This window comes from Capricornis sumatraensis, chromosome 19, assembly GCF_032405125.1.
Source record: "Capricornis sumatraensis isolate serow.1 chromosome 19, serow.2, whole genome shotgun sequence".
Taxonomy (NCBI): Eukaryota; Metazoa; Chordata; class Mammalia; order Artiodactyla; family Bovidae; genus Capricornis; species Capricornis sumatraensis.
The window spans coordinates 12,130,136-12,145,277 of NC_091087.1; the positions used below are offsets into that span (position 1 = coordinate 12,130,136).

The 15,142-nt window shown below is 48.1% G+C and overlaps 1 protein-coding gene across 1 annotated transcript in view; it reads left to right on the forward strand.

The window, feature by feature from the left end:
* ADAMTS17 (ADAM metallopeptidase with thrombospondin type 1 motif 17) overlaps nucleotides 1–15,142 on the forward strand; it is a 390,285-nt gene that overhangs the window by 200,285 nt on the left and 174,858 nt on the right. Inside the window, exons 9-10 of the mRNA XM_068991384.1 lie at nucleotides 6,285–6,425; nucleotides 7,967–8,117. Of these exons, the coding sequence (XP_068847485.1) occupies nucleotides 6,285–6,425; nucleotides 7,967–8,117 (292 nt within the window). The remainder of the gene's footprint in view (nucleotides 1–6,284; nucleotides 6,426–7,966; nucleotides 8,118–15,142) is intronic.

Genomic DNA, 15,142 nt, shown 5'->3' on the forward strand with positions numbered 1-15,142 from the left:
TGTGGAAGGGAAATGGAATTTAAAGGCATAGGATCAGGAAGATACTGTTCCGTTGGCCTTGAGTCTCCCTCTTCTTGTTTGTGGCCTCTCTTACCTCCCTCTTTAACTCGGAGCTCTCTGAGGGCACCTGAGTTTGCAGCTTGGGTGCAACCAGCCTTCCTTCACTCAGGCATGTGCTTAGAAGCAGCAAGACCCTTCTGTCTTACAGAGCCCATTACTCGCCAGGCTCTTTGGTGTCTGCTGGCCCATATAACCCTCATCTCCATTTCTTCAGAATGTAAACTCCATGGAAGCAGGGGCCTGGCCCATGCCAGCCCCTGGCACAGTGTCTGGTCATAGCATTTGAGCCATATTTGTTGAATAATGAATGAATGACATTAAGTACCACGAGCCCTATTCAGTCATAGACCAGGAAGCAGAGGCTCGGAGGGGTAACACTGCTCTCTCGAGGCAGAGCTGGAATTTTCACCCAGGTCAGTCTGACTCCAAGCCAGGCCCTTTCAAATACAGCACTCCTCTCCTTTGTGAGAAGCAGGGGTTTCATACCATCCTCTTTGACTATTTATGTATTTTCATCAAAACTATTAGAAAATCAGAGCATGTGTGCCGATGTTGAAGCAGAGTCAGGGGGCGGGCATGTGGGGACAGAAGAAAGTTGAACAGGGGAAGCCTCGGCCATGAGAGGCGTGGTGTCTGCTGTTGTTCACAGGGCCCAGAGTGGTAGTTTTGAGATTAACCTGGCGTGTAACCTCAAGCAGATGACTCCAGTTGTGTAGCCCCGAAAGGTACTCATCAAGAAGGAGGGAAATGACATGGTTACTCCTTTCCTTGTTCTATCCGGAGGCTGTAGAGACATAGCAGTGATGTAAACTGAAAGCGCTCAGATAAAATAATAGCCTTGTGTCGCTGCATGTTGGATGAAATAAGGATGAAAGGTGAAAATAGTTCATCAGAATTATCTTTGAAAATCACTTTGGAAGGACCACGTCAGATGCTGGACACAGCCTGTCTTAAGTTTATCACCCCAGTCTCCCCCACACTGTTGGAAGTGACAGCTGTTTCTCTGAGCATCAAACAAAATTTGAACTTCATGCATCAAGACTCCACACCTTGTGCCCTTGTTGGGTGAAAAATTTGTTTCGTGAAGCATCAGAGTCACCCTCAGAGTGATGCTGTGCTCACAGAGAGGGGCCCCCACACCCTGAGAGAAGGGCCGATGGCCGACTTTCTTCTGTCCTCCCGAGGGTGCGTGGTCACATGTGTGCATGCACTCGTCTGCACACTCATTAACCCAAGGAGGGGATAGAATTGCCTGTGCTTTGTTTTCTTTTTCTTTCTCTTTTCCTGTCTTTCATCCCAGTTACTTGAAATAAAAGTTTAAAGCCCATTTGAAATGTGTCTTGTGTGTTTAGGTATATGTATATGTTTATACACTCACACATGCAAATCCTAGGCAACACTACTTTGAGGGAAAGCCAGATATGACTCTACATCAAAAATCTCATCAAATTTTGACCTGACATCAAAATCCCATCCATGTAAACCCAAGAACATGAGTGCTTTTTTGATTTCAGTACTCTGGTTAGCTAAGAGGGATATGTACTATATACTATGATGCTCCTTATCCATTTTCACCTACTATGCTGTTATCCATTTTAGCAAAATGCACTTAATGTCACCACTATTTTGGTTGTTCTTTATCCATTAGTGATTCAGAACTCCATCGTGTTTTGGGATTATTTGTATTCTGGGAACCTAGGGTGGAGCCCATAGGTCTACTCTGGTAGTTGAAGTGTTCCTGAGTCCCTGCAAGTTGATGAGCTCAGTTTCCTATATAAAAATAAAAACAACTTCTCTGAGGTGAGAGAATATGGATGCTGTGTTCCCTGTAAATGGGGTTATTGATGATCATGACAATCAACCCTATTGTTCAACCTGTATAAATGAGTGCAGCCTGTTACCCTTGGTGACTTTTAATCCTTGAAGGTAAAGTTTCTGAGTAGCTACAGGTTGAGGGTAGTCTGGTTCTTGGCAAATAGGTAGTGGTCGTAAAGAATTTCCCTTCTACAGTGATGTTGGAGGTGTTTATTATTATTTTATTAATCAACAGTAATGATCTCCTGGAAACTGCTGTGGGCCTTTCCTGTTATTTCAAAGTCAGTAAACATTTATTGAAAAGGGACTGGCAGGCAGTGTTCCCCGGGGACAATTGAAGCAGGACTCAAGCCAGCCTCAACCCCTTCCATGGAGAGACTGCCCTCATGGGAGCCTTTTGGGGTCTTTCATTCCACCTGAGCACTTATTTCACAAACTCAGCCAAGAGTACCATAAAGGGAGGCAGCCCGGGTCACAAACCTAACATCAAAACTCCCGAGCATCCAAGGGACAGGCTCTGAACCAGGTGAAACAGAAGTTTCCACAATGGCATGAGTACCACCCCAGAACACCTAGGATCTCCTGCGCCTTCCAGGACTTCAGTGAAGCTAGCAAGGCAGGTGCATTGCCTTTCAGAATTCGCACATGGTATATATTGGATTTCCTGAAGCAGATTTGGAAGCACCATGTTCTTTTGTCTTAAGATGAAGTCTACTCAAGGCCATGAAGTCATTGTGTTTGGTAAATGTGTACCACATGTGACATGAGACCCATCTATGTCCTTAATCTCAGTCACTTACGGTTAAAGTTGCTTTAACTTTGTGCTTAATGCTACATGTTCTGTTAAATATAATGTTACCACAGACATCAACCTAAAATAACATGAAATTTCTTCAGTCAAGTGATCTTTAACTGAAACTAAAAATAGCCTAAGCTGTAGTTTATGTAGACCTCAAATATCAAAACTCCTACCTAAATGTGAGTTCCTCAATTTGTGAGGCTCTTGAACATTTTAAGCAGAAGTTTCATTTGAACATTTTAAACCAGATCCAGCACCATCTGTATTCGAGACAAGCTCCAGAAACCCGAGAACGGCACTCCTTGCTGATCCTGCTGACCAGAACATTCCTTAGGGAAGTCCCTCTCTGGGGGCTGGCAGCATGAACCACTCACACAATGCCCTGTGGGCGTACGGGTGTCAAGGGCACAGTCAGCTTTTCTGAGCACTTTGGTGGGCAGAGCTTTGTCTCCAGAGAGACCAGGCTCTCTGGCCAGCAGAGTCTGGCATATGGGCGAAAGAACCTCTTTGATTTTACAAGCAGCTTGACCACGGGGAAAAAAGCTGAAAGTAAGTCACAAGTGAAACATTCCTCCATACGTGGCAAAGCCATTCTGCCAGGGCTTGGCTGTCCTCCGACTGTGGTTTCCCAAACAGCAAGGAGCGTCTGGGGGCCGCTCAGGAAGTCCCAGCTTGGGATGTGGGAGGGGGGCTAGGATCCCAGGTTGAATCTCCCTGGGATTGGAATCTCCCGGGGGGCAATGACAGTTTGACCTGCTCCATGTTCTGTGCTCACACTTTGTCCTTAATGATGGAGTTTGGAGCCACTTTTTTCATGAGACTTTGTATTTATATAACCTCTACACCGGAGTTCCCTGGAAGCCATCAACATTCTCAGATCTACCCATCTGAAAGTCCTATCACTCATTTTATTTATAGATATGCTGCTGCTGCTAAGTCGCTTCAGTCGTGTCTGACTCTGTGCGACCCCAGAGACGGCAGCCCACCAGGCTCCCCTGTCCCTGGGATTCTCCAGGCAAGAACACTGGAGTGGGTTGCCATTTCCTTCTCCAATGCATGAAAGTGAAAAGGGAGAGTGAAGTCGCTCAGTTGTGTTCGACTCTTAGCAACCCCATGGACTGCAGCCCACCAGGCTCCTCCACCCATGGGATTTTCCAGGCAAGAGTACTGGAGTGGGGTGCCATTGCCTTCTCCGATTTATAGATGTATCAAACCCTAAATCAAATTTAAGGTGACTTAATATCTTTTGCAGTCAGTTCCTATCTTTCCTGAAACAAAGAGATGGATGTGTGTGTGTGTGTGTGTGTGTGTGTGTATAGATAAAGGTATGAAAAGTGAAGTGAAAGTCACTCAGTCGTATCCAACTCTTTGCGACCCCATGGACTATACAGTCCATGGAATTCTCCAGGCCAGAATACTGGAGTGGGTAGTCTTTCCCTTCTCCAGGGGATCTTCCCAACCCGGGGATTGAACCCAGGTCTCCCGCATTGCAGGCAGATTCTTTATCAGCTGAGCCACAGATAACAAGCAGGAAAAAAAAGTAAAAACCTGAGGATACCATTAATAACTCTTATTGGTCAGATGTATCTGATAATTTCTAGGCTCTCTACTTAACCCTAATTGGATGGATTCCTGGCATCTAGGCAAGAAAACAAGATTGCATCTACCCGGAGGTGGTTTTCATTGTTCTGTTGAGCAGGCCGCTGCCCTAGACCAGCACAGCTACTGTGGATGTGGGTCCTCCAATTTTTGCATCTTTTCTCCTGCATCAAATAGTTAATCCATTTGATAAATATTTATAAAGTACTTGCTCTGTGTCAGTTGTGGGTGGACAGGCTGGGATGGAAAGCTGCGCTGAGGGCACCCGGTGGGGTGGAAGAGCCCATGGGAAATCCCAGGAGCGGGCATTTTTCAAGGAGAGGTTTGGCAGGAGAGGCCTGCACTGAGGGGAAGTGGGTGCCAACATGTAGGCGCCGCCACAGAAACCTTCCTGTCTGACAGGATAGCAGGGTAGTGGTTGGTCAGCTGAGCCATTAATCGAAAAACTGGGTCAAGAGAGGAAATGCAAAGAAATTATACTTAGGTTCTTAAACGTTTGGCCCTTTTGTTTTGACTTAAGTAATGAAAACATTCATTTTGTCACCAATTTTGTGGTGGGGGCGAAAGCCTTTTCTCAGAGGGAAGCTGACTGGGCTTCCCATCACCTTCCTCACAGAAACCACAACTATAGTGTGATGAGCTTGAGTTCAGTGTGTTTTTATTCTTTTTTTAGATTCAGCAGATCTTGAAAGACCCTTGTGAAACAGTCTAAGGGCAGATTTTTATGATTTTTTCCTCAACTTCTACCGTTGTCTTGCCCACACCCAGCTTGGCAGCAGCCTAGTTTAGCTTCTAGCTAAACTGCTTTTCATGAAAACTTTACTTTTATGCTCATATTACACTGGTTAACATAACATGTAACCACATGTATTGATTGAAATAACAAGTATTACTATTATAAATAGGCTTGAGTATAAATTCAGTTCACCTTTGGTATGCACACCCTCAGCTATAGGAACGGGCCCGCTGGGTGACCAGAGGGAGCAGGAGCTCAGGTGCCAGGCCCTGTTGTTCCAGGGATGGGAGCGAGGTCAGCTCCCCAGTTTCATGTGGGGTGGCCTCTCTGTCCAGGAGCACCGAGTGGTCCTGGAATGTGCGGAGTGAGAACGCAGAGGAAATGGGGATAGTCGGAGGCGCGTGAGGAGGGCTGGGAGAAATAAGGCCGCAGAGGCGCGTTTAGAACCTCTTGGCACAGTCATCTCTGGGTCCATCTCATCTCCCAGGCTGATTTGATGGCTTATTGTGCCCCACTGTATCTTCTCTTTCTAGGCCGTTTCTGGCACTTGAGAATCCTCTCTTAAATATGTTTGAAGGAATGTGCATGTGTGTGTTGACAAAGAGTGAGCAACCCTTATGCACGGTGAATCTCTGTCCTGGAGATCACAGGTCAGCAGACAGTGGGCCATCTGATCACGGGCGTTCTGTTTCTCGGCTTCCCCTCACTGGCAGCCCGTTTGTGAACTGAGATCATCGTTCAGCTTACAGTTAGCCCCCCTCATCTACATCAGCTTCCTGCTGTCTTCCAGGTACAACTGGGTGGGGAAGGAGATAGGTATGATCTTGGTGGACCCAGGTACAGTGATGTGAATCAGAAGCCATGAGTGTTCATGAGTTTTCTTAAGTCAGAGTCTTGGCTGGCACCAGCCCTTAGCTTAGTGACTTCTCCGCAGGCAGTGAGATACTGAAGCATTACGCCGGGGTATGTCAGTGTGGAAAAGCAAGTCTAACCATCAGAAGAACTGTAATGTTGCATTTAATAAAATTGGTTCACTCATTTATTATTCATTAGGTAAATGCTATTGGTTACATGGTCGATCAGTTTCCTCTCACTGAGTAAGCGAGCCATCACCCCACTCTTTCTCTTCAAGCTCTGAGAATGGCAGGGAAGCAGGCCTCTCCTGTGCACCTCTGTGTGACTGCGCTGTGATCTAGGTGGGCACAGGGTGCTGGCGTCCGGGCCAGGAGATGAGAAGCCTGTAACGAGCGCCCTCTCCCCCTCTCCCTCGGGCAGCTTGGGGATGAACCACGACGATGACCACTCCTCCTGCGCCGGCAGGTCCCACATCATGTCGGGAGAGTGGGTGAAAGGCCGGAGCCCCAGCGACCTCTCCTGGTCCTCCTGCAGTCGAGATGACCTCGAGAACTTCCTCAAGTAAGTCCTCAAATCGCTCTGTACCATCAGTACAGTAGAAAGTGCTACAGTACTTGCTAAAGCACAACAGTCGGGGTATCAGCCAGTAGGAGCAGAAGTGAATCTCTTACAGCTCAGCTGGAGAGACTTCCTTCCAGGTGTGCACCTGGTGTGACATTGGCCGCCCTGCTGGTGATCACAAATTTTATCAATGGAAATGTCAATGCAGCGACCATATCTTGGCAAGGTTTCATTTCACTTCTGTTCATTATTTTGACCATGAGTGGGCACCACCCTAGTGGCACCCCTGGCTGCTGTAGAACTGGGTGCTTCCCCGAAGCTCAGGCTGCTTCCCTCGATGGACGTCCATTTGCTGGGAGGAGGGCATGCTTACCTTCCTCACGTGTGGGGCTAGGACGGGTTTATCTCATAGCCACTTTCTTTCCAGAATGTGTCTGCCTTACTCTGTTACAGATTTCAGTGGAAGAATTAGCTGTCTGATGTCAGACCTTTGTCAAATAGAGTCTGTATTCCAGTACTGTGTGCATCCCTTAGTGTCAGGACCTCAGGGCTGAACGTATAGGCTTGACAGGCAGACCCCAATCGCTTCACCACTTAACCGCATCATCTGTACCCCCCACAGAGACAAAAGGGGTCAGCGAGTCTCTGCTATACACAGAGTTTTATAGTCCTGTAACACAGTGGAGTGCTCAGTGAACTCAGGAAGGAGGATCAAAGGGATCACTCTGGCTTCTGTCCTCATCCTGGGTCTTCTTTTAAGATGTTTCCTGTAGCTGGGAAACTAAGGGCTTAGAAATGGCCTTGTTAGTTTTAATATAGTCGGCCTGTGTGTATTGCGTGCATGCAACTCTTTTCTTCAAGAATCTTGGCAAGGGGCTGGGTTTCCTTTTTCCTACCATCTGCCTTGTTTTAGGAGCTGAAAAATAAAAGCATTCAAGTATTTAACTCCTAAAGGAGCCACAGCCATACCACCCCCCGGTTGTTTTTCAGAGCTGTCCTCAACATCTCTGAACATTTCTGTCCTGGTTGAAATCCTTAAGTCTTTTGCACGGTGTGCCGCCAGCCAGCTTTCATGGCCAGGCAGGACACCTGTAATAGCCAGTGTCCAGAACCTGACAGACCCCGCCCCTAAGAAAGTCTGCAGAATTGGAAATAAGCTTGCTTGCTTGATTGTTTGCTTATTTATTTAAAAGCAAAATAACCCTAACTCCAATTTTTTCTTGATTCATTCTGAGAACATACCATAGCAATCTATTGCAAAAGCATTTTCATCCAAGAAAGCAGTCAGACTCCCCAAGAAAAATACATTGCTGTGTGAATGATATGCCCGGGCCACTTCTTGTTGCCCAGCTCTCATGGCCTCCAGGGTAAAGATCTGCATTCAGCTATCTGGAAAAGAGCCAAAGGTCTAGTCCCCGTGTCTGGTGCTTGGTCATCTCCCCATAGATAACTTGGAGAGCACTGGTGCTTAGTTACTGCCAGAGTAGAACAAAAACCTGGGAGGTACATTTGCAGACCAACTATCTTCTTGGCTGTTTCAGGTCAAAAGTCAGCACTTGTTTGCTGGTCACAGACCCCAGGAGCCAGCATGCGGTGCGCCTACCCCACAAGCTGCCAGGCATGCACTACAGTGCCAACGAGCAGTGCCAGATCCTCTTTGGCACCAATGCCACCTTCTGCAGAAACATGGAGGTAAGCTGCCTCGGGAAGGAGCATCTGGCTTCTGTTGGTGGATACAGGTATTTACACTCCACACACACACACATGTGTATACAGGTATAGGCATACATGCATGCGCAGAGCACCCAGTATGAGTCACACATGCACACACACACGCTCTCATACATAGGCAGCTTTGCAAGGGGGTGGTTCAGAGTTACGGCTGACACTAACAGCCTAATATTTTGTTTTGTTTTTTAGTATAGAGGTCTTGGTAATATTAAGACACAGGAAGAAAGTTAATCAGTCTGTTCCTCTTGGAGGTGATGCAATGTTGCCTGATACCAAATCCTCACAGATAACAGAAGAGAGCTAAAAACTACTGGATGTTGGAGGGTGTCATACGGAGAACATTTAGTGAATAATAACTTGATTATATGATAATAGTGTTAATAGCCCCATTAAAATGTTACCATTTTTGGAGTAGTGCCCACATGTTCTGCCCTAAAGCTTCCAACGTGCCTGATCCCAATTTACAATTACCACAGACTCCCCAGGTTACTCTCCCCAGGGTATAGATGGTAACACCAAGCCTCAGGGGTGAACTGATCATTCAGAATGGCTTGGCCAGGAAGTAAGTAGAGGAAGGATTTGACTCAAGTCTGTTCACCCCCAGGGCACACACTTTCTGACCATGCTTCAGATAGCTTGTCCCCTTCTATGGGTAGAAGTGCGCCAAGAAGGATGTGCCGGGCCCTGGGGCAGGCAGTCTCTGTGCTGGGGTCCCTGGGGGAGGCCAGAGCAGCCTGTGGTCCAGCCAGAAGTTGGCAGCTGGCTCAGGAAGGGGGGCAGAGCCAGAGTCATCGTGGGGCGGGAGGACCAGGTTGGGATGAGTGGGACTCAGGAGCCATGCAGCAGCAGTGGGCCTGGAGCTCAGGGCAGTATCTAGTCCGAGGGAGGCAGCCTGCAGGGCTGGGCAAGTGCCCAGAGCAAGAACTCAGGATGGGAGCAACTCCAAGACAGCCCGGGACTGCGCCTTCAGAATGAGACCTCGGGTGGGATCCCGGCCAGCACAGCAGGTCAGCCTGGACCCCGGGAGGTGGGCTGCTGCTGCCTGGCTGTGTGTGAACTGGTTCAGAAAGTCTGGGTGGAATCCGCAGGGGGGACACTGCCGTTGTTCAGGGTGCTGCAGAGGGTCATGCCTCATGACTGGGCCAGCGCCTCCTGCCGGCTGTTTCCTCAAAGGGCGTTTATCCGCAGAGTTGTCTAGAATCTTTCTCTCCCGTTCCCCTGTGGAGGTGTCAGCAAGGGTCCCTTCCAGGCCCTAATAGCAGGAAGCTGCCTCCCACTTCACATCCAGCCACGGCTGGGTTGAAGGTCACCTCCCTGGGAAGATGGGGCCAGGCCCAGGATCTGATCAACCCCAGTGGTCTGCCACCGTGTCTGGTGCTCACTATCTGCCCTGATGTTAAGGCCTGACTGTTCAGCTACCATATGCTGGCCAAGAGGCATCCTGTTTGCCGGCCCCAACCTTCAATCCCTTAAAGTTCGTGATGGCACAGAACTCCTGGAGAGGGCAGGTTTCAGTGTGACGGCAGCAGGAGAGCTGTATGCATGGTGTCCTAGAGGACTCCGAGCATTCAGGAAGGGTAAGAGTGCCTGGGCACCCAAGGGGGAGAAGAGGGAAGCGCCCAGCTCAGTCAGTGGGCATGCTGTGGCCACTCTGCCCACTGTGGAGTATTCCCTGCCCCGCAGACCAGGCTGAACTGGCCCCACAGGTGGGCAGGACTGACAGGTGGGAGCTGGACCCAGGCTGCCCCAGGATACTGGCTTCTAGCAGCCAGACTGTTGCATACCAGTTGGGTCAGTAGTGATGGGAGGAAGGGTGTACAACTCCTGGAGGCTCAGGATCCCCCAGGCTAGACTCTTTCTTGCATTGTCACATAACACCCTGACTGCACCCCACGAGGGCAGGAGCTTTGAACCCCACTTAACAGATAAGAAAACAGAGGCTGAGAGAGGCTGGGTAATAGACCAGGGTCACTCAGCCAGAAAGGGATGGGCTAGATGTGACTATTACTGCAGGAGAAAAGGCAGGCCCTGTTTATTCAAAGACAGATTCCAAAGGAGAGGAAGGTGACTTGGTATTTTATTTTCTTCGTTGGCATCTTTTTGCTTGAAGAGGGCAGTGAGAGGTCAGCAAGTCATGATCAGCTTAGCTTCTCTCTCGAAGCTCCAAATATGACTACACAAAGGGAGATCTTTTTGCTTTGTAAGTTACATCGCACCTGAGCATTTATTCCTGCAGCTCACTAAGAACCACGAAATATGCTTCCCTGCTTGCCTTTTTTCTGAGAATTTCACCAATACCAAAATAAAGTTGGCATTTTTCTCCCCAGATCCCAGCAGTGTTACTGACCAGAGTTTTTGACCTCTTTAATCAATAGAAATTGATCAAGGGCCAGACAAGAAATTCAGGCAAGGCTTCACTGGGGGGAGCAAGTAACAGGTTCCCATGCTTGCTCGCTTCCTGATGGGTTCCTCATCTGGAGCGAGCAGTGTGTCCACGGGTTGGGCTGGAGGGCTGGTTCAGGTGATTTGCCCACCCTTAGGTGGTGCTGGGTGCAGGGGGATGTGCAGGGCCCTGATTTTGTTCTCACCACCCTGTGTTTGCTCCTGGCTCTTCAGAAGTGGCAGTTGGGTTTTGTTTTGGGTTTTTCTTTAACAGTTCTCTATCTTGCTGACCAATATGTTCCAGCTGCGCATATACGTGGTTATTTTTAGTCCCTTATACTTTTTGTATTTTGTTGCTCGAGGAGACGTTTGTCCAGGTGCAGGCCCTCGCCTGTCTCAGCAGGGGCGACTCCTCAGGGGCATGGAGGTGCGTCTGCGAGCTCAGCTGGCTGGGCATCAGCCTCAGCTGGTGCTGACTGTCCTGCTTACAAGGCTGGTGGTGCCTCCTTTGGCGTGACTTTGCTAGTTAGGAAGCAGTAACTTCTCACGCTGGAGGAGAGGTCACACTAATGCCAGAGACATGCTGGCAGAGGAGACAGACAATTGCCTGCTGGGACTCAGGCCTTGAGGAATGCCGCCCCGAGCTGGGGCACAACGCTGTGGGATTCTCAGGCTCACTTGACCAGCGTTTTGCTCGTCTGTGCACTTGTAGGTCTGTTTCAGTTGATGTTCAGTGTGACAGGCACACATGTTGAACTGTTCCTTTCTTCCTGCAAAACTGACTCAGTGCTGGGGTGAGCCCCTCCCCTTCCTCCTGATCCTGCTGCTGCTGCTAAGTCACTTCAGTTGTGTCTGACTCTGTGCGACCCCATAGACGGCAGCCCACCAGGCTCCCCCGTCCCTGGGATTCTCCAGGCAAGAACACTGGAGTGGGTTGCCATTTCCTTCTCCAATGCATGAAAGTGAAAAGTGAAAGTGAAGTCACCCAGTCGTGTCCGACTCTTAGCGACCCCATGGACTGCAGCCCACCAGGCTCCTCCGTCCATGGGATTTTCCAGGCAAGAGTACTGGAGTGGGGTGCCATTGCCTTCTCCACTCCTGATCCTAGTCCCCTTGTTAGCTGCCTTTCACCTACTCTGTTCCAGTTCTGCTTGCCTTCCTGCTCTCCCTCAGACCCAAAAGGCCTGCTCCTGGTGCAGACGCACTGTGCTTCCTGCTGTTTCCTCTACCTGGACACTCTTCTCCTAGTTGTCCACGTGCCTGAGCCCCTCATTTTGAGTTTGTTTGTTTGCTCAGAAGTAACCTTCTCAGGGAAGCCTACCACCCTATATAAAATTGCCATCTGGTAATTCTCCCTGTCCTTTGGCCACCTCATGTGAAGAGTTGACTCATTGGAAAAGACTCTGATGCTGGGAGGGATTGGGGGCAGGAGGAGAAGGGGACGACAGAGGATGAGATGGCTGGATGGCATCACTGACTCAATGGACGTGAGTCTGAGTGAGCTCCGGGAGTTGGTGATGGACAGGTAGGCCTGGCGTGCTGCAATTCATGGGATCGCAAAGAGTCGGACATGACTGAGCGACTGAACTGAACTGAACTGAGTTCTCCCTGTCACCTCTGCAGTACCCAGATCTCCTGATCCCCTGAGGGAAAGCCCTGCTTTCATAAACTTATCTTTTAATATGCTATATAATTTCCTTGTTTACATGACTCTTGTTTTTTAAAGATTTATTATTTAGCTGCATCCATCTTAACTATGCCGTGTGGTGGAATGTTCTGTAGTTGTGGTGTGCAGGTTCTGTGAGTCTGGTGCACAGGCAGAATTGCTCTGTGGTATGTGGGATCTTTCTTCCTCGACAAGGGATTGAACCTGTGTCTCCTGCATTGCAGGGTGGATTCTTAACTACTGGGCCACCAGGGATGTCCCCATGACTATTGTTTTCTATTGTTTTGATAATCTTCTTCTTCTAGCATTTAAATCCTTCCAGGACAAGAATCTTACTTTTCCACACTATTATTTTCCAACTGCCTGGAACATAGTAGGTGTTCAACAAGTATAAGTTGTTCTGAGGTCCATTCATGACCCTAACAGTAAATTTAAGTTCTTATGTTAACCCAACCACTGATGAAACTGTAGACAGGCTCACAGGTGAGGAAGAAACCCTTACAGGCCTCCTCATATAATGAATTGGCTCTCTAAGCCCGAGTCCACGTTTATCCATCTAGTTCCCCAACAGACATGTTAGACTCTGCCAAATGTCTTGCTGGGGTTTATACAGAGCTATCCTGTGGCTTCCTCCCAGGACAGTATAAATCTGGTAGTGAGGGACTGTAGCCTGCTTCTTAGTGGCCATCTCTATTTGTGCATTAATGAAAACCATTGTTAAAATCTGAGACTCCTGGTGAGTTAATACATGTACGATGCTGAGAACTGGGTCTATCACAAAGTAAGAACTCGGTCATTTGAGCTGATACATATGTTGCTGTTACCTTTCTGAATAATCCTGGTTCCTATCTTGGGTGTGTAGAGGGGGGAGCACAGAACTAATCTATCTGTGTACATCTCCAGGATCAGCACTTTTCTATATTAAATTCCTTAGGGTCATGAAAATTTAAGCATTATGTAAAACTCCAGAGACATTCAGCACCAACCACCAAGGTCTTGTGATCCAAAGCCAAATCGATCTTTATAACCATTATTATTCTTAAATACCCTTGAGGATTGAAACGGATATCGTGTAATGAAATGATCATGGTCCCAACATTGCCTTTAAATTTGTCATCCTGACATCTGCCTTTGGTGAAGATGGAGTATCAGGGACCAGATTTATCTTCCCACCTGAAGCAACTAAGAAATCAGACAAAATATATGAAATAATGATTTTCCATGGTCATCAAGCAAGGAAGGACCATGATTCTTGGGAGATACGAAACAAATGAGATTGCCCTGGCTTACTGCCTGGGCAGTCTCCAGGCTGTGGCATGGAGGGGTTGGGCTGTGAAGAAGTAGCAGGCTTCATGAGTTGCGAAACAGAGCCGGGAGTCCTAGGAGGCTGGGGCAGCTAGAATTCACAGAGCAGAGTATCATAGATGAAACAGTGTTACAAAGAGAGAACCTCAGAGGTCTGCCAGGATCTGCACGAATCTTCAGCTTAGTGCTGAGAAACACGTGTGTGTGAGAAACTACCCAAGGCCAAGAAAAGAGCCATCTGAAAGCATTAGCAGGAACAAGCTCAGAGGCGCACGGGGCATCAGGTAGAAGACACAGAAGGGTGCTGTATCAGCAGCGTGGCAAAACTAACCCCACACTAAATGCTGACCTGCTCCCACCCAATAAATCTTTAAAGCAAAATCTGAAAGGATCAAGCTGTTTCCAAGTAATTTAGCCAAGTCCTAGAACAAAGCTCAGAAGCATTTATAGAAATACAAAACCAACACTCAGTAAAATAAAATTCACAGTGTCTAGCATCAAATAAAAAATCACCAGGCCTTCAAAGGAGAAGGAGAATACACCCATAAAGAGTAGAAAAATCCATCAAAACTGACCTAGAAATGACACAGGTGATAGAATTAGTAAAGAAACATATTAAAACAATAATTATAACTATATTCCAGGTTCATGAATATAGCACAAAGAAAGATTGAACATGTTAAGCAGAGATATGGAAGATATGGAAAAGATCCTACTGGGACTTCTAGAAATGAAAACTGTAATATTTAAGTTGAAAGATACCCTGCTTAAGATTTCTAGCAAATGAAAATTGCAAAAGAGATGACCGCTAAAGACAAACCATTTGAAACTACCCAAAGTGAAACACAAAGAGAAAAAAGACTGGAAACAAAAAGAACTGTGGGACTTCGGGTAGGCTAAGAAATTTGCAAATGATGTTCTGAAGGAGGTGAGACAGGATTAAAATCATATTTGAAGAAATAATAGAAGGAGGACCTTGAAGATGGCTGAGGAGTAGGGCAGGACAAATTCCTTCTTCCCCACAAATATATCAAAAAATCACCTGCATGTAGAAGAACTCCCACAGAATATCTTCTGAATGCTGGCAGAGGACCCCAGACTTCCAGAAAGGCAAACCAATCTCATGGGGTGAGGTAGGGCACAAGATAGAGACTAAAAGGGGGACAAAGGATTTGGGGATGGGGTCCTGTGCCCCAGGGGAAGGAAGTCCTGAAGGAGGGGAGGTTTCCACATACTAGGAAACCCCCTCACAAGCAGGGTCACGGGGAGCTTTGGAACCACTGAGGGGAGGACACTGCATCAAGACAGGTGCTCCAAAGGCAAAACAGAGAAAATTCACCAGAGGGGTCACACCAAATGGCACTACCCACCTGGGAACTGGCTCAAGCGCTCACTTCTGCCCACGGTAACTGGGGGCTAAGTGTGGAGGCCCAGGCTTCGGGGGTCGGGCCTCAGGGAGAGGGCACAGGCCGACTGTCAGGGAGGTGCTCTAGGGGGCTGGCACAGCACAGCAGAAGCAGACCAGGGAAACTCTGCGTCCACCACAGAAACAAAGGCTCGTTCCCACGGGAAGGCTCCAACACTGCACCTTGATTCTGCACCGTCGCGGAACGAGGGACCCTGCCCAGGCAGA